At 33.0% G+C, this 20,170-nt stretch overlaps 2 protein-coding genes across 2 annotated transcripts; one reads left to right on the top strand and one right to left on the bottom strand.

Annotated features, from left to right (window-relative positions):
- The first annotated feature begins 207 nt into the window (after nt 1-207).
- Nucleotides 208-9,593, top strand: LOC110799310 (GTP-binding protein YPTM2). Its single transcript, XM_022004548.2, has 8 exons — nt 208-375; nt 3,038-3,110; nt 8,461-8,508; nt 8,583-8,630; nt 8,710-8,781; nt 8,864-9,019; nt 9,111-9,214; nt 9,302-9,593. The coding sequence occupies exons 1-8, from the start codon at nt 362-364 to the stop codon at nt 9,393-9,395; spliced, it is 609 nt and encodes a 202-aa protein (XP_021860240.1). The 5' UTR covers nt 208-361; the 3' UTR covers nt 9,396-9,593.
- Nucleotides 9,594-10,441: 848 nt separating this feature from the next.
- LOC110799311 (60S ribosomal protein L28-2) lies at nt 10,442-12,862 on the bottom strand. Its single transcript, XM_022004549.2, has 4 exons — nt 12,707-12,862; nt 12,444-12,601; nt 11,432-11,592; nt 10,442-10,732 (listed from the first exon to the last, which is right to left on the bottom strand). Exons 2-4 carry the CDS (start codon nt 12,589-12,591, stop codon nt 10,592-10,594), a joined length of 450 nt encoding a protein of 149 aa, XP_021860241.1. The 5' UTR covers nt 12,592-12,601; nt 12,707-12,862; the 3' UTR covers nt 10,442-10,591.
- Between the last annotated feature and the right edge of the window lie 7,308 nt (nt 12,863-20,170).

Genomic DNA, 20,170 nt, shown 5'->3' with positions numbered 1-20,170 from the left:
AATGGTGAAAAAGATAGAGCGTCATTCGTAAATGGTTGTGTTTGTGCTCATTTACATCGGAAAAAAAGAGGGCAATGGCCCATGGGTAGCATATGTGGGCATGAAGTCATGAACTGAAAACTTCTACGGTTCTACGTACCGACCTACGCTTTGAAAGCCCGAGTAAATACGTGTGCAATAACGCCAAAATATCAAAAGAGAGCTGACGCGTATACCTGTCAACTGACCCAAGATTAACTTCAATCATTCAAACCCACCCTCTTGTTTTCTCTCTCCTCATTCGTTCCCCATAGTTGAAATCACTCATTTTTTTGTTCAAATTCTGTAATTTCTGAAGCCGAATTCATCTCTTATAGTTGCGATGAATCCCGAATAGTAAGTTCTTTCTATATCTCTTTCTATTTAATTTATTTTTCGACTGATTGATTAGGTACTTTGAATTAATCGATTGTATGCCAATTTTTAGGGTTTTTGTTTGATTAATTTGGTGAAGTTGATATCCAGAATAATTCAGTTTTATGTCAATATTTTATTGATTTTTTATTTTAGTTTGTGAAGGTTTGACGCTGAGACCCTGATTGGAACTGAAATTTCCTTGTTTCATGGAATGCCATTTTTTTTTATGGAGAAAAATTGAATTTTGTATTTCAGGCTTATGATTTAGAGAAAATGTTGACAAAGTAGGTAAATAGTAATATATGCTTGATGGGCTGAAGCCTGTTGTTGATGGTTGACTAGTTATTGGAACAAAACTCCCCTGTTTTTATTTTTATGTTGTTGCGGTGGGGAGGAGATTTGTTATGTTTGGGAGGATGTTAAATGGAGTGAATTTAAGACGGGCTTGAAATCAGGAACTCCTACCAAAGTACGTGTCCGAATGTCAAACTTGGCTATTTGAAAAGAATTCCATGTGCTTGGTTCAAAATGAAGTGAAGCATCAATACTCATGTTGGAGTGTTGAGGATTTGACATGAGTCCGAGTCATGTAGTTATAAATCCACGCATTAAAAACGTAAAATGTAACCCTTAATTAGTGAAGATAAATTTCACTGCTAAGTCCTCTGTTCAGCACAGGTCTCACAAGGACTTCATGAGAATCCATCTTTGATAAGATGTTGTGATTCTAGACAAAGTCATGGAAGGGGAAGGTCGGACCTCGGAAGGAGGTTTTGAAATTGGGGGACAACGTAAGATAGGAAGTGAGCCATTTAGCCTAGGAAAAAGTATATTTTGATGATAGACACCCAAAAATCTTGATGAATTTGCCAGAAGTAATATTTGAATGTACGAGAGTTACCCACCTATCGAACACACTAGATATAACCCAAACTACGAACAAGCACTCTGCTACTTCTAGTAGGTGCCACGTAAATTGGGAAGTAGGCTTTTCTTTGTCAGGATCAGAGCATGGGTCTAATGTCTTTCTGGCAGCTTAGCGACAATTGTGTCACCTTGTATAAATAATTGTATTAACCCCTTTGTCACAGGTCTCGCTGACGGCTTCCTAGTTTCTCGAGGAATCCTTTTTTCCCCTGCATGCATAGGATAGTACTTCAAAATGAATCTATAAACTGTTTCCGTATGGCTTTTTATCACTGCTTCAATTGCTTGTGCTCTATAAAGCACGGAAACGGGTACGGGGACAGAAAATGGCAAAATCAAATTTTCAAGAAACTGATACGACAAGGATACGGCACAAAAAATCCGAAAAATAATAATTAATAAAATCTATTGCCTTTGATCCCCAAAGGAAAGACATACTAAATGCTTTATGTCACTTATACCAAGTTGTAGAACTGGCATAATTTCCCTAGTCACATGTGATCAATTGTTAAGGACCCAACTAGCATCAATCTAACCGTTAAGAGGAGGAGATGAAGAAACTCTTTAACATACTGATTAAACAACAACATTGATGTAGAAATCTGTCAGTGTTGCTACCAACCACCTATGGGTGGGCAGTCTAGCAAAGTAGCAGAGAGCCGGTCAAATATGGGTGAGCAGTCTAGCACAGTAGTAGAGAGGAGGTCGCCGCACACATAGAGGAAAGAGAATTATGCCTTGACCTAATTATTTTCCCCTTTTTTGTAATGGGTACATATATTTTAGGCCCAAACGTACCCAACTTGGTTATTGACCGTACCCATTTAAGTTGACTGTAGCCATTTTTTGGATACGAATCTGGTTCATATCCATGAAGTACCCATACAGTACCCGTACCCGAGAGGTGCCCGGTACAGATACCTCATGAAACCGTTGTACCCGTGCTTCATAGCTTGTGCTCTTGGATTGATACTTTATGCATTCATATCTTTACATTCATATGCTCTTGAGTTCATACTCATTGCATATTTGCATTCATGTAGATACCACTCTTAACTTAATTGCTCGGTTTGTTGTAACGGAAAACATTTTCTATGGAATATGATTTTCCATGGAAAACAACTTTCAAAGAGAAGTGCAATTGTAAAACAGTTTTCCTTTGTTTGTTCCCTTGTAGGAAAAGTTATAGAGTAAAAGTAAATGGAAATGGAAAGGAGATGATAAATGGGCTGAAAGAAAAAGGGAAGGGATAGTGAGGAAAATGTGGCATTCCTTCCTTCCAAAAGGAAAATATTTTCCACCTTGGGAGAGTATTTTCCTCTTCTTAGCAAACCAAACAAAAAAAAATTGTTTTCCATAAAACAAACGGGGCCTATATCTGCCTACCCACCTTTTCTTGTGAGTTCTCCATCCCTTAACATGGATAAGGGAGAAAACAATGTTGTGCATAACAAGTGAACTTTGTAGTTGCTTTTTTTTTCCATATACTCTTACCTTCAAGAACTTAAATGATGTTTGATCAGCAAATCCGTTACTCTTGAAATTAAGCTGCACTTGATTCATTTTTGTCAATCATTTGTTTCTAGACAAGGATTCTTGAGCTACATTTGAGTCTTCCTTAATTTTTTCCTTTAGATGACAATTATAGAATTTGGTGTTATTCTCTAGCATTAAGTCTTGCTTTGACTAAAATCTGACTATTTAATCTTTGCAGTGACTATCTCTTCAAGCTTTTGCTGATTGGTGACTCTGGAGTGGGCAAGTCATGTCTTTTACTTAGATTTGCGGTATGTCAATCATCTGTGTACATATAATGTTGTAGTTAGGTAATTGTTATAGAAGTTAGCTTCGACTTTAGTAGATAATGAGTTTAGTGTGAAGAAGTGTCCCTTGATTAAGCTTTAAGATTGTCTGTAATATTTTTGGGTACATCAGAGTGGAACTCATCACCGGGGAGACTTGTAGTTATGGAAAAAGTTTGTGATATAGTCATTTCCTAGTACACTAGGCGTAATAATTGTAAGTTACATAAGTATGCTTATAGATTTGCCAGGAGTGGTGTAGGACGGTAGGAGGGATTGGAAGAAGACTGACACTAACTTTCTTGCGCACTACGGCATTTCATCCTCTTGCTGTCTGTTCATTCCATTCTATTTTCCTTAGAGTTGGTACTTCAAATCTTAAAAAGAAACAATCTAACAAGTCCACAGGTGCTATTGGTTCTTTTATCTTCTAAGCCTTCACATCAAATGCCCGAGTTTTCTGATTTTTATTGGGCAATTAGATCAGGACTTTTGAAGGTTTACTGATTTCGGTATGATCTATTCATTCCAGGGATAGCCCAAATTTTTGGCTGCATACCTATGCATGCAGAGCTGTGTGCATATGAGGTTTTTTAAACATTGTGAAACAGTTAAAATTGAACACGGTGATAAAAAAATTGAACATGAAAAATATCCTTCTTCATACTTGTCTTTTAATAATTTAGACTTATTAAGTAATATTAATTAATATATCAGAAAATCTAGTACGTCCGCACAAGTTTAATTAGGGGTGTTCAAAATTACCCGACCCGAAATACTCGACCCGTTAACCCGCCAACCCGGTAGAAATTTAGCGGGTAATTATAACAAAATTCCTGATATTTACGTGTCGGGTACCCGACCCGGTAAAAGGACACATTAACGGGTCGGGTCATGGGTCAGCTGTTTGTGTCTTGCGGGTACCCGGAAACCCGCTTAATGGTGTAACTTTCAATTTTATTGTTTTATTTGTAACCTCCGCCGCTTAGTTAGGGACTTAGGGTTTAGAATACAGAGTACAAACTTTACCCCTTTCTCTCTTCCTCTCTCTATGTCTTTCTCTCTCCTCAATCACCTAAACTCCACTGCAATTGTAGCTGCAACATCAATCTGTCAACCGTTGCCGTTGTTGGGTCGCCATATTTTGATGGTTGCAGGAGTTGTAACCATAAACCCGAGTCACGAGGTCACTACAAAGCTGCAATTGATAGCCACCATGGAAGATAACGCTTGCTGGTTTAGTAGATGGAAAGTATTGATTGCAATTGTTAGAGTATAACATGATATTTTGGTGAGTAGTGGAGCAAAAACAAGAAGTTATAGTTCTATTGCAGGTCTAGTTAGATCTTCCCAGTTCCCACCCCTCCATTGAGCATATCAGATTTATTGATTTTCATATAATCATATTTTGTTTTTAATCTGTAATACAATACAACTGATGAAGTGAATAATAATGGTAATCGATAGATTTTGTGCTCTTTTTTCCCTTAATGTTTTTTTTTAGCATAATCTCTGTTTGTATGTACCGCAAGAAGCCAAGAACATTAAAAAATCAACAAAAGTTTACGAAAAAATAATTACATTTAATTAACCGGGTACCCTATGACCCGACCCGGAATAATAGGGTACCCGCTAATAGGGTACCCGAATTTCACGGGTCGGGTCATGGGTCGGCTTTTTAACTACCCGCAAAGCCGGGTACCCGCTTTTTCGGGTACCCGATAAGCCGGGTACCCGCTAATGAACACCCCTAAGTTTAATCACTACGCTACATTTCGGTAGAAAATTATCATTCGGAAAATAAACAAATAAAAAATATGAACATTGATGAATCTTTTTTATCTTCCATGTTCCTCTTTCCTCTATGTTTCTTTCTCTCTTATCTGCAACTTTTCTCCATCTAAATAGTTCTTATTTGCCTTCCTCGTCGATAAATTTTCTACCACCAATTGCAAACAGACTGAGTTCACCAACTTCTCCTCCACTTCTTCTTCGACTCTGTCTTGTCTTTTTTCCGGCCTCCTTGTTAAATTCTAAAAATTGAACATAGAACCTTTTTAATTAAAAATGAACTTCACAGGATATCAAACATAGTATGAACATTCTAAAACTGAACATTGAGTTTTAAAAATTGAACATAACTAAGAATAGTTAAGTGATTTTTTTTAGAAACTAAAAATAATAATCTATTACTGATTTAAACACATTTACTCCAGAATTGAGTATTAAATATTTTAACAGTAATTCAAATTTACAAACCCAGAAATCGAACATATACATATCCTTATTTATGAACATGAGACTTAGAAACTGAACATCACACAAAATTATTGAACATATAGTAATTTTATAAGTTGAATTTAGTTGAACATGATTCTGTATAAGTTGAACATAAGACTTGAGAAACTGAACATCACACAAAAATGTTCTTATTTATGAACATATCATAGTTTAGTAAGTTGGATTTAGTTAAACATGATTCTTTATAAGTTGAACATGAGACTTTAGAAACTAAACATCACACAAAAGTGTTCTTATTTATGAACATCATATTTTAGAAGTTGAACATAATGAACTATAAACTGAACATGACACTATTTAGACATCGCTACTTTTGATTTTTCAGTAAAGTGAACATGAATGTGTACATAATTCTTTATAAATTGAATATGATATGTAAGAAACTGAAAATCATACAAAAGTATTGAACATGTATTTAGGTTTTTTTTTTTTTTATAATATTAGTTTTCCGCATTCCAATCAACTAACCAAAAGCTCGCAACAAGGAAACGATTCCAAAAGATTAAGAAGCAAATATATTAACTGTTGTCTTTTATACAAGGAGGTGGCAAATATATGAACATTACTCTGTATAAGTTGAACATAAAAATTGAGAAACTGAACATGAAACAAAAGTGTTCTTATTTATGAAGATATCATAGTTTTATAAGTTGAATATGGTTCTTATATGTTGAACATGAAACTTGAGAAACTGAACATCACACAAAAGTATTCTTATTTGTGAACATCATATTTTATAAATTGAATATGGTAAATTATAAACTGAACATGACAATATTTAGACAACACCTCTTTTGATCTTTTAGTAAAGAATAATGAACATCTGCTAATTACTGTTATTGCTTGCCTTTTAGTTGAACATGATTCTGTACATAATTCTTTATAAGTTGAACATGAGACTTGAAAAACTGAACATCATACAAAAGTATTGAACATATATTAATTTTTTAAGTTAAAGTCAGTTGAACATCATTTTATATAAGTTGAACATAAAAGTGGAGAAACTGAACATCACACAAAAGTATTGAAAATATAATAGTTTTATTAGTTGAATTTAGTTGGACATAATTCTTCGTAGGTTGAATAAGAGAGTTGAAAAACTGAACATCACTCAAAAGTATTATTATTAATTTCATCAACAATATTGATTTGAACATCTACTGTTACAATTTAAACATGACAAATTTTATACAACACCACTTCAGATCATTAAGTAAAGAATAATGAACATCTGCTTATAACATCTGAACATTATTAAATTTCATCTAAACTAAACTACATTTGAATTCACACACAACTTCTAAATTACTCATAACATCTGAACATTATTAAATTTCCTCTAAACTAAACTACATTTGAATTCACACACAACTTCTAAATTACTCATAAAACGATTTCAACATTTAAAATCACTCATAATACAGGACTATACACACTCGACTCTTCGCATTTCTGTACAAAAATCAAACTGAAAATACACCACATCCAGAAATCCAACAAAATACACAACAAAAGTCACAAAATTACTCAAAATAATCTTAAAAAATAGCATTATCTATCCAAATGCACAATTCCACGATCAAACACATAATTAACTGATAATTTCAGCTTTTAATATGTACTCCTAAGTCCAAATCAACAACTAGCAATTCGAACTTCGCTGATTAAATAATCAACACATGCTATTTGCTAATCCGAAATAGTCGATTCAACAATAAAAATCAAAACATTAAAATATTTTTAAAAAATCGTTGAGCAAGAGAAAATACAGGAAGAGGCGAGGAGGTGATGAAAAGGAACCTTCGAAACCCTAACAGAAACATCGATCCGAACAGACGGCAATAATCCGAGCATTGTAGAAATCGTCTGCTTCATAGAATCCTTGGTAGAATTAGAAACACCTTTGGAAATAGGAGACGAGGCATTCAATGATGAGATTCCTCCGGTAAATCTAGAGCGAGAGAGAAAATAACGATTTGAGGAGAGAGAAAATGGCGAGGGTTTAGAGGAGAGAGAAAATGGCGAGAGTTTAGAGGAGAGAGAAACGGCGAGAGTGAGGTAAGTCTTTTGCACACTGTTTGTTTGTACGAAACATGTGCAGCGCGTGGGTTTCATTTTATTAAAAACGTCACCGTTTCATCTAGTATGCATCTAGAGATGCGTGGATACCTATCTAGCCATTAATAATTACCAGGGATAGCATTTAGCATGATGAAAGTTGTTTTTGTAAAATCCCACTAGGGTTTTAAAGTTCTATTTCACTTTGTAGGCTTTCTTTCTATTCCTCTATATACGGACAAGAATGTATGTTTCTCTTGGCAGTTAGAGCATGAACTTACTTCATTTTTACATCTGTTTGACCCTTGAAGAAAATGGTTTTTCAAGGATTCCGAAATTTAAGCATCTGGCCGCAAAGTTGAATGCAGAACTTGCATTGACAACTGTGGCACCCGGCCACTAACCCCTAGAGTTATTGCTGATGTGTGTCTAGTATGTTCAGAAGTACGCCTTGTTTGTACTTGAAACACATAATCTCATAGTTCTGTGAATTTTTTATGCTTTGGTTCTTCTTTTCTCGTAATACTCCAATAGCTAAGTTTCCTCTTTCCTAGTTTCCTACTAATGTCTTCGTAAAGCTTTCTATTCATTGTAAGATTTCTTCCTCTGCACTGTTTTGTTGTTTCCCTATTTCTTTCGAGAAACATGTCAGGCACATTATGTAGGATTACGCCTAGCTGGTTCTCTCTGGTTCTTTCATATGTTGGGTCTACTAATTGGGTGTTCTATGTTTTGTACTGTATTATCTGCTCCTCTCCTCTCTGTCCTCAGGTTTTGGGAATATTAGTGATAAAAATTTGTCCTGCTGTCTTTGAGAAACCTGTCTGTATTATCTGCACTGTATTGTCTGCATTAGTTTGCCTCATACTTCTCATGTGCCGTTAATTGTGCATACTCTATCTGGAGTACCTTGTACTTCTACGGGTTACTTTTTGAGTTTTTTCTTTGGCTGACAACTTCTTGTATGGTAACGTAGGACGATTCGTACCTGGACAGCTACATAAGCACCATAGGAGTCGACTTTGTGAGTAAATTGTCTTTCATATACTGAACTGGACACTTTATAATGTCATCTCATATTATGTTTTGTTGCTATAGAAAATCCGCACTGTGGAACAGGATAACAAGACCATAAAGCTACAAATTGTAAGTATTTTTCAGCTTTAACTAGTTGTTTCTAACATATTGTAAGTCAACTTCCATATCTTTCTTTTGCTTGTTCTAGTGGGATACTGCAGGCCAAGAACGTTTCCGGACAATTACAAGTAGCTATTACCGTGGAGCACATGGAATTATTGTAAGCTTAACTCTACCAACATTGAAGTTTATCCAACTTTTATACAATATAGGTTTGACTCACTTGCCATGTTTTCTGCAAGGTCGTCTATGACATCACAGACCAAGAAAGCTTCAACAATGTGAAACAATGGCTTAGTGAAATTGATCGTTATGCTAGCAATAATGTCAACAAGCTCTTGGTTGGAAACAAAAGCGACTTGACAGCCAATCGAGCTGTTCCTTATGAAACTGCTAAGGTAGTGCTGATAATTCTACTAATCAGTAGTACTATGAATGTCCAAAGCTAAAAAGCATCCGTAGCTAACTTTTAGTTGAAACTTTTTCAAGGCATATGCTGATGAAATTGGTATTCCCTTCCTGGAAACCAGTGCCAAAGATGCTACCAATGTTGAGCAGGCATTTCTTACCATGACAACAGATATAAAGAATCGGTATTACTTCAGTAGTTCATATTATCTGTTTTTGTATTGAAGAAAATTCCAGATGAATGATTCTCTTTTATCATTTCTCTTATGCAGAATGGCTACCCAACCAGGAGCGGGTACAGGCAAGCCTTCCACTGTGCAAATACGTGGCCAAGCAGTGAATCAAAGCTCGAGCTGCTGCACTTAATTTGCTACCATACCAGTCTGCATTATTGAATGAATAGCAGTATTTACTTGTACATAGAAAACAATCTGAAGTTTATTTTGGTTCTTCATCAGGGGTCTTGCATAAAACAAAAAATAATCGTCCAAAGGAGTTTATATAGTCAGACCTTGACCTGTAATCTAATTTGTGAATGATTTTAAAAGTTTGTAAATTTCCTAACCCTTTGTTTTTGTCTGTTATTACTCTATTTTCCCTTCCCGGCGAGGCAAAAGAAGTTGGGATTTTTATTTCATTTCTCAGTTAGTATTTGCAAACGAAGACTGGATGAGTGTCCAATGTCCAGGGTTGTTCGTTTCCCCTTCGTTCAGGATCAGTACAAATATGACCGGAACCAAAGAGGCCCCAAGATTCATTCAGATCGTATGGACACACTGACCCACACCTGACCAAAAACATTATCCAAATAGTCAAACCAAACACAAAATCAACCCAAATCAAACCATAGACCCAACAGTTTTTCACCAACTCCACTCTTCATTCCGACATTCCCAGTTCCATAGAGGGCATAGACAATCAACATCGAACCTAGCAAACACCATGGAGGCTACATAGACGCCGCTTAAAACTTGTGTAAATTATACCCTTCATTGGCTCAACTCATAGCTATTACTTTGAGAAAATAGAAAATTTGTTAAAACTATTTTATTATTATAACTACAGATTTGCAATCAAACATATTTTATCCTTCGTATTCACCCCATTTGAGATCAACTGAGGGAATCATTTACAACTTTAACTTCAAAGACATACTACTCCACGGTTTTCTGCTATCTTCAGAAATTCAGAATCATAAATAAACTAAACCAAGCAACATCATGCAGAGGAAGATAACTTGTTAATTGTTATGTCATATGTGAATGTATAGAAATATAGAATGCAGCTACTCCCTGAAAATAGAAATATCAAAGGGAAATTATCATCCAAAAACATGCTAGGATAAAAAACATATTGCAACATTGACCGATGATTTCACCTTTCGACAACACAAAATTGTTAGACAAAAACACTAGAAACCAATTTGTCTATTTCTCATAAACTGAAAATAATACGGTCTCACACCAGAAAAGCTACAAAGACCCAAAATAGGATATTAAGTCGAAGAAAGAGAGTCCTCCAGAACTACTAATCAAGAGTATGACAAAATTTCAACGCCTAATTCACTTCCTGCCACGGAGCTTAGGTGGCTGCCTGTTCCTCTTCTTAACACCAGACTTGGCAACTTGAAGGCTTCTGTTCACAATGCTCAGCCTAGCTAGGGCAGCTTTCTTCAAGTCAGGCCTGTAGTAATTGTCAGCGACCTGCGATACACAAAGAAACAAAGGTGAGGAACATGCAGTCAAAAATGCAAAATCAAATTGAAATTAACAGAAATAACAAGTTCCAATATGATGGAACAACCATACACTAACGACCAAATGACTAGTATTAAATTGTGTTTGTCCAACAATGTACAACAACCAAATCTCCCTGATAACATTCATCAACTCCACAGTGACATAAATTAATAGGATCCAAAGAAGAGGTCATCATTCATCAACTTACTTCAGAATAGTTTTTTATTGCATCTTCTACCATCAATCCATCAACAAAAAAATACATGTGTAACACTACAAATGAGGTCTTGGTGTGTGCATCAAAGAATACTCAGTTGGACGAACATAAACTACCCAATATAGGTTTTTCAGAACGATCTCTAAATGACATCCAGATTCAATAGCCTACACTTATTATTAACTAGGGTCCGAGGATCCAAACAACTAACACGGTACTGAAAACGCTATATGCTATACAACCTCTCTAAAAACACACAACACACTATGAAGAGGACTACACAATAGACACATAAACATACTAGCATTAAATATGTAGACTAGTCCATTCACCAAATAGCTACATACATTATCATTGATTGTTCCTGAAACCCAAGTTAAAAGAGAAATATAGTAGCAAGTTCCAAGCATGCAAGGAAAAACTACACAAAGCATATAATAATCTACCTGGTTCTCAACAGCCTTGACCATCCTACTGAAATCTTTCTTCATTGTAGACTTGTGTTGCATACTTCCAGGCTTGTTCTGCTTCCTGGTCTTTGTTGTAGTAAGCACTACTGAGTCTTTGCCTCCTGCTTGAACAGATACAGTCTTGGGGTTTGCAATCCCTGCAATAGTACAAATACGAAAAAATGATGAAAACTGGTGCAACCCAAACCAACTCACAGCAAAAATTAAGATAGGAAAAGAAAGAAAAACAGCACATCACACCCTACAGTTTTAAAAGTGCAAGGCGGTTTTAGTAACAAACCCTATTAACTACCAAAATGAATAGTCCACATACATGACCTCTAACCAAACTAAACCTGAAAATCATATTTTGCTTAATATTTGATGACACTCCTGATTAATTATGCTCACTTACTCAGGAGCTTGTCAAATATTATTAGGCATTATCAAGGTCGTAGCTATTTGATACTATAGAAACACTAATGTTTTAGTCACACAATTGAACTAGTCAAATCATCAAAGAATGACCAAAACCTTCATAACAAATCCAACTTAATAGGTAAAATAACCTTAGTAACAAAGCATGAAACTAACTGTAACTCAGAAATCGACACATTTCAATCAAACAAGATCAAAATTTCATAGAATGGACAAAAAGATCTATCTAAAGTTAACAAAAATCAGCATATACCGACCCACAATTAACAAAAAAAACATACTCCAACCCAAAATAAATCCTCAAAATCCAATATTTTCACTTTCCTTTGCGATCTCCGAATGATCAAACAAATTAATAAAACCCGGAAAAGAAACCTAATGAATCAATTAAACCTGCAAATTCATTACAAAATAATCAAAAAATTAACAGAACACAGTAATTCATATTGGCAAACATTCCACTTCGAAATAATCAAACAAATCAACAAAACAGAAGAAGAAAAAATCAAACCAGACAATATATAAAAACCCCAATGAAATATAATTAATAAAAACTAATTGAAATTATTACCAGAATACTTGTAGGAGTGTCTGTTGTAAAGATTGTTGCTCTCCTTGCTAAATTGAACTTTAGCAGATCCATTCCCAAACTCCTTCACCAAAAAGCAGTTGTTCTTCTTCACTATCTCCCATATCAATGCTCCTGGTACTGTAGTCATTTTTCTTCTCCTGCGATTTTAATCAAACCCAGAAAAAATAAGTACAAATAATTACATAAATCGTGACAAAATTAACGAAGTGAAACTAGATTTAGAGAGGGAAAGTGTAGAAAACCTAAGCTAAAATGGGGATTTGAGTTCTGGAGGCTATTGGGAGAGATCTCAGAAAGAAATGGAGGGGACGATAAATTAGGGTTTTATATCATCGTCGCTCTCAGCAAAACCCTAGTTTTGTTGTTTACAATACGGGCTTTTTTTTCTTTTACGGGCTTGTTGTGTGCGTCAGAAATTAGAATTAAAGCAGCCGTTTGGGTTGGGCTCAGAGGCTAGTTTGTCATTGCGTAGGGTGCAACTGTGCAATCGTATATACTAGTTTAGGCCCGTGCAACGCACGGCTACTACTAAAATAATTTATTATTTTAATAGTAACTAAAAGGCTTGTGATATTAGAAAAACATGAAATTAAAAACGATATATAAAAAAGTATAAATTCAAAGTTGTGTAAAAAAAATATTCAAATGAACTAAATTTGCATATTACTATACAAAGTTAAAAATTATCGTCGTTTACTTGTATGTATAACGATCTAACAACGTTAACCAAACCCGAATTACTCAAGACTAATTTTCGAAAAGACCCGAGCATAACCGAGTTAGTCAAATACAACATATTTTGAATTGAGTAAAATCTTGATAAATAAACTTATATGTTAGTCTACTTACCATGTATTATTATTTTAATTAACAATCTTACTTACCAGTTACCATGTATTATATTATTAATAGTAGACTAACATTAGAAGTTCATTTATCAATATTTTTTATATTTCTTATCATATTAAAAAGTTATAATAATACATAAATAAAATTATATCATAAAGGAAAAAATAATATTGATTTAGCTTTCCTCCAATAACATATTATGCAGTACACATCTATGGTAATTAAAATATATTTTTTTATCTTAGTTTCCTAAAAAAAACGTAATGTAATTTATTTATTTTAAAGTAAAAAAATAATTAAAAAAATTGGCGGGAAAAAATCGCACCAGGAAATGACACGTGTCATTCCTGGTGTCTCTTTTAGTATATAGTAATAGATTAGTTGTGAAGTCCGGTCGTTGTCCGGGTTATACGATAATATTTTATGCATTGGAAACATGAGAAGTATAACCAAATTCTTTGAGTCTATGTTTTTCTTCTTAAAAAAAAATTAAATTATTACTAAATTAATCTACTTAATACATAAATTTTGTATATTTATACTGTAAGATGTACGGAGTAAGAAATATAACTCTATTAGGTTAAAATCTCTTAACTCGGCAAGTCAAGTAGCAAATACTATTTTATTTTTGAATAAGGCAAAAATGGAGACATCAATACCTAGTATTTAAAAATCATAATCATCACCATTTCAATGACACATAAGCAATACTATTTTGATGACACGTGTCTAAATCTTATTAATCTTTCTATTTACTTTTTGTTATAAAAAAATAATGGTCATTCATTATTCTACTTTATTGTCATTAGTTATTACGTGGTATACTACTAATCTCCGTCTCTTTAATTTACTAGAATTATACTGCATCCATCCCATATTTATAGTATTATTTGACTAAAAGCACGGATTTTACGAAAAGTGTAATACAATACACGGAAATTTAGAATATAGTACATTGATAATTGATTTGTATGAGAAAATGAAAATAATACATGGATAAAGGAATATAGTACATGGAGAAGTTGTGTTTAAATTGAGTTTATATAAATTGATAAATCAGTATTTTATTTTTCTCAAAACTCTGTCTATTTACTTTTTTATCTTAAAATAGGCAAATTTGCCAAATACAACCTAATAAAGTTCACTATTTGTCAATTACAACCTCAAATTTCTAATTTTGTCAATTACAACCTTAAACTTGTACATCTGTTTTCAATTACAACCCAAAATCATTTTCCGGAAAAAATCACCGAAAGATGATGTAATAACGTTATTTAAAAAACTTACGAAGTACATAATATCTATAAAAAAATACTTTTTCAGTTTTTGTTTTGTTTTAATTCTTATTTATCGATTTAATTTTTTTATAGAAATTATGTAATTTTTTTTAATAACATTATGACATAATCTTTCGGTGATTTTTGTCGGAAAATAACTTCGGGTTGTAATTTAAATGGATGTATAAGTTTAAGGTTGTAATTGGAAAAAATAAAAATTTAAAGTTGTAATTGACAAATAGAGAACGTTATGAGGTTGTATTTGGCAAATTTTTCCTTAAAATATTATGAAAGTGAATTTTATCTTTTTACCATGTTTATCTATCAACTATTTTTTTAAAATAATTAAACTCTATCTATTATAGTTTTTTATCTTAAATATTATGAAATTAATTTAATCTTTTTACCATGTTTATCTATCTACTATTTTATAAATAATTAATATTCGATTTTATGACTGGACTTTCCTACGTGGACGCTCCCAATGCTCTTGAAAAACCCCCCTTTATATATATACTATTTTGATGACACGTGTCTCAATCTTATTAATCTTTCTATATACTTTTTGTTATAACAAAATAATGGTCATTCATTATTCTACTTTATTGTCATTAGTTATTACGTAGTATACTACTAATCTACATCTCTTTAATTTACTAGAATTGTACTGCATCCATCCCATATTTATAGTATTATTTGACTAAAAACACGAATTTTACGAAAAGTGTAATATAATACACGGAAATTTAGAATATAGTACATTGATAATTGATTTGTATGAGAAAATGAAAATAATACATGGATAAAGGAATATAGTACATGGAGAAGTTGTGTTTAAATTGAGTTTATATAAATTGATAAATCAGTATTTTATTTTTCTCAAAACTCTGTCTATTTACTTTTTTATCTTAAAATATTATGAAAGTGAATTTTATCTTTTTATCATGTTTATCTATCAACTATTTTTTAAAAATAATTAAACTCTATCTATTATAGTTTTTTATCTTAAATATTATGAAATTAATTTTATCTTTTTACCATTTTTATCTATCTACTATTTTATAAATAATTAATATTCGATTCTATGACTGGACTTTCCTACGTGGACGCTCCCAATGCTCTTAAAAAACCCCCATATATATATATATATATATATATATATATATATATATATATATATATATATATATATATATATCCCGTAAGTCTGGCCAAAGGTCGGACAAAACCCGTAGGTTAGTTAATAAACAAGTTCAAGCAAAATTTTAAGCTCGTTAACTATATGAGTAAAGCTCGAACAAATTCATAGTCGACTTCAAATTGTTCGTTAACAACTTGTTGAAAGTTTGTTCGTGTTTGAATAAAACGAGTTTAAATCTCGTTAAAACTCGAAGAAAAAAAAAACTATTTGTATTTTTGTATATCTTCCTAATGAGATCACTTTTTTATGAAACATGATTTAAACTTGTTGAACTAACATGAGAAGACTCATTTCCCTCGCTAAGCTAGTTCCTTTTGGTGTAGAACAAATATGGGAGAATTATTGCCTTGCGGAGATCTCCTCGTATGTACTCATGAACTCTTTGTCCCTTGATTAATGAACTAGCTTAATTTCGCCCTGAAAAAGAAAAACTCGTTGAACTAAACTCAAGCTCAAACTCGATTTGCAAACGAGCATGTTCGTTAGCGAAATTCGAACATAGTCAAACTCTTAAAAAGCCCACCTCAAACGAAAATCTTCAAAACTTGTTTGAGTTAGCTTTAATAATATTTATCAAGTCTGGCTCAAACAAACTCAAATTTGACTCGACTCACTCATTTGCAACCCAAATTTAGATATGTCCTAATTCGTATTGTATTTATTAGTTATGAACCCTGTGTATTTTTTAAGTTGCATGCTTTTAAAAATGGTTCAACAATTATAATACAAATATAAGACACTTTTATTCATTATGAATAAAATTTGCAATTTACCTTCTCTGTTATTTTACTTTATATCGCACATAAATTAGTAATAAACTAGTGTGTGGCCCGGGCGATGTACCCATGCCTACATTGAATAGTTAAATTTTAGATTTTCTTGAGCTTAATATTTGGCCAATATACATGTATCCTATAAAGTGAAAAATGTCTATTAAGTTCATCAATTACACTGTAACTTTCAATTATATCATCTTACAATTTGTATAATTTGTTTTCTAGTGGATAGAACTAAGTGCTTCAAAACAATATACATCAAATTAAATATATATGCAACTATGAAGAGCATTTCTATATTTGATGTTTATGAGACTTATGACATCATGTTTCTTAATTGTTGTCCTAATGTTTTAATTATTATTTTTTCAAAATAGTCCATAGAAAATAAAAAATCTCGTAAAACTTTAGTTATTTTAGACTTCATGTTAACATTTATTTATATATTAATGTAAAGAGATACACCACAATTGGTGGTTAGTTAAGATGCTAATGAGTGTTATCATCTACACTTGAGGTCATATGTTCGTACCTCTTTGTACTGATTTTTGGTTGTCTATGCCATGACATAACACTCGGTGAGAGTGGATGTTGTGGCGAAAAGGAGAGAGTACTACATCGCACATATTACATATACATATTTAACAACACTTTTTAATATATTATTAGTATAGATTACAAATTCAATGGTATTTTTATATGAAAATACTTATAACTATTCTCCTCGTACGTATGAAAATTATATAAAACCTAATATATTGATAAACTCATAAATTTAATTATCCACCAAGGTTTTGGGATGTCAACATTGGTGGACATCCGGACGGCGATATAAAGTCTCGTTTATAGATAGACGCAACTTGGAGGAAGATACTTGCCGAATAGATATGAGTTGGTCTCTAACACAACAACTGCTAGCATTTCAAGGTCGTCTGAAGGAGGTTGTACGTGGGGCATGTCCAACTCCGTTGCTCTTGCATAGGCTTTAACATGTTCATTTGGAATGAAATGGCTCTAAGTCGTCGAATAGACTCGCTTCTTATTTGACGGGCTCTGTTGTTCTAATCACGTGTTTACAGGTTATACAAGTTCAGTACATACATCAAGAATGGACTGTTGAAAAATTAGGCACATTGGTGGGGTTTTTTCACATTGTGAAAGCAGATCGCGCACAAGTTCAAAGGGCTCATGATCTTGCGAGGACAACAATTCTAGATGGGTTCGGCATAACGACTTTTTCTAGGGAGCCGAATTAGATTACTTGTCCTTTTTTAGGTTTTCACTTTCTTAAGATTGTTTTATGAATGTAAAAAAATTATTGAATTAAAATATATGTTCTAAAAAAATTACTTATAATTATATATAGGTATTGTTTCAATATAATTTTCAAAACTAATTTAATGATGTAAACTTAAAAAACAAATAAAAAGATAACGAGTAAATTATACATTGAAAGTCACAATTTATGTATGCATAACAATATAAGCAACATAAAACGTGAAATTAAAGCTAAAACTATTATGAAATATAATATGGATGCTCATTATACCCCGTCAATATCTCCAGAATATTTTAGGGTTGTTGACTAGATGAAGATAAGAAGGAAGGAATCCACTACGCGAGAGGACAAGAGCTAAATAAGAGGCCTCCGTCATCTTAACTCTATCCGTCGGGGCCTATCGTTCTTCCTCGGAAAAATGAGGAGAGGAAAAGCATGAGAACCAGTTGCCTTTTTGCTAAATAATGCATGTTCTCCTAATAAAATTGTAACTATTGTATCCTATATAACCCGGTAATATATGGAATAATATACACAACAATATTCTCTCTTTTATCTCTCCTGATTATTCACAACACATTATCAACACCAAACCCTAACCGACTAAGCGAACAAGAAGAAAAACTACCGTCATTGAGGTAAGTACAATTTACCCGTTGTATTACTTAAATCCGATCTTCATACTATAATCATGTTACAAATTAAATCATATAATAGATCGACGCGTGCTTTATTGTTTTTGAAGTTTAAGATTAATACGTTGATTTTTGTGTCGCAAATGTTCATTATTCGACAATCTTGTTTATTTGGGATCTTAGTGCTGTAATTTGTTAAGTTTTCCCCCCTTCATATCACATATGCTTTTGTTTGATTCGGGTACTTCTTATTTTAATGTGTTAGTATAAGCAACTACTCTATAATAAGCATGTGAGTTTAGAATTATTTTTTTAAAGCTTATTGCGTACTTCGATTCCGATGATAATCTGACAAGAGCATGCAACGATTCATAGTTTCATTAGTATGTGATTCATAGAAGTACTATTATGGCAAAGTCAAATCCTTTATTGATTATGTATTGTGATGATAGGAGTACTATTTTGTCTCGAATTGATAGGATGTTTTTTATAATGTATTTATTCATGTGCTTAGTCTTAAAATACATAGTTTAACATACAACATTGGAAATTTTATTATGATTTTCATGGTTACCTATAGGTTCAATACTACTCCAATTTATTACGTGATTTTTTCTTATTTAATTAGTTGTCAATTACTTGACTTGTAATATGTATAAATGTATTGGATCACAACCTGATATAGATATGTTAATATTTAATCCCTAATTTGCAATATTCTTTTGTATAGTGAACTATGTCGAACCTTACAAATCTAAAATTTGCGACCCTTCATATTACTAGAAAGAACTATTTGTCTTGGATGATAGATGTTGAAATTGACCTAGATGTAAAACAACTTGGTGATACAATCAAAGACGAAAATAAAGCAACAAGTCAAAAAAATGCTAAGGCCATGATATTTCTTCGTCATCACCTCCACGAGGGTCTTGAGGTTAAGTACTTGACTGTAAAAGATCCACAAGTCCTTTGGAGTAATCTAAAGGAAAAGGTATAACCACCAAAAAACTGTGATATTACCTAAAGCTCGTTATGACTGGTTACATTTAAGACTACAAGACTTTAGGTTTGTAAGTAAATGTAACTCATCTATGTTAAGAATTACTTCACAGTTGAAATTATGTGGAGAGAAAATCACAGATGCAGAAATGATGGAGAAAACATATTTTTGTCCTACAAACACAATACTGTGAAAAATGATTTAAGAAATATTTTGAACTTATATCTTGTCTCCTTGTGTTTAAGCAAAATAACGAGCTATTGATGAAAAATCATGAATCACATCCAACGGGTTCTGCTCCATGCCCTGAAGCGAATGTGACATCACATAATGGAAAAGAAAAATATCATGCCAACAATAGTGGTCGAGGACGTGGTCATGGACGTGGTTGCGGATGTGGGCGGGATATGGATATGGTCGAGGTAGAGGCCGAGGTGGTTCTTTCAAATTAAAACTCGTATTCCCACCAGAAGTGGGACAATAAAGATGGTAACAAACAAGAGAAACATAAAAATGATAATGTAATCAATGTATGTTACCGCTATGGAGGAAAAGTAATTGGGCTCGTACGTATCGTACGCCAAAACACTTGGTTGACCTTTATCTACAATCATTGAAGCAAAAGGGAAAGAAAGTAGGAACAATCTTATGTATGAAGATGGCGAACGTGACTTTGATTGTGCCGATAC

The sequence above is a fragment of the Spinacia oleracea genome, chromosome 4 (assembly GCF_020520425.1).
Source record: "Spinacia oleracea cultivar Varoflay chromosome 4, BTI_SOV_V1, whole genome shotgun sequence".
Taxonomy (NCBI): domain Eukaryota; kingdom Viridiplantae; phylum Streptophyta; class Magnoliopsida; order Caryophyllales; family Amaranthaceae; genus Spinacia; species Spinacia oleracea.
The sequence above is the reverse complement of the archived record's forward strand: the minus strand, read 5'-3'. Positions and strand labels throughout refer to the sequence as shown.

Coding starts and splice junctions, on each gene's coding strand:
- LOC110799310 (XM_022004548.2), top strand. Junction 8,509..8,582: donor GCACCATAGGAGTCGACTTT/GTGAGTAAATTG, acceptor TTGTTGCTATAG/AAAATCCGCACTGTGGAACA. Junction 8,782..8,863: donor GTGGAGCACATGGAATTATT/GTAAGCTTAACT, acceptor GTTTTCTGCAAG/GTCGTCTATGACATCACAGA.
- LOC110799311 (XM_022004549.2), bottom strand. CDS start 12,591: ATGACTACAGTACCAGGAGCATTGATATGGGAGATAGTGAAGAAGAAC. Junction 11,593..12,443: donor ACACTCCTACAAGTATTCTG/GTAATAATTTCA, acceptor GTACTATTGCAG/GGATTGCAAACCCCAAGACT. Junction 10,733..11,431: donor TCAAGGCTGTTGAGAACCAG/GTAGATTATTAT, acceptor TGTGTATCGCAG/GTCGCTGACAATTACTACAG.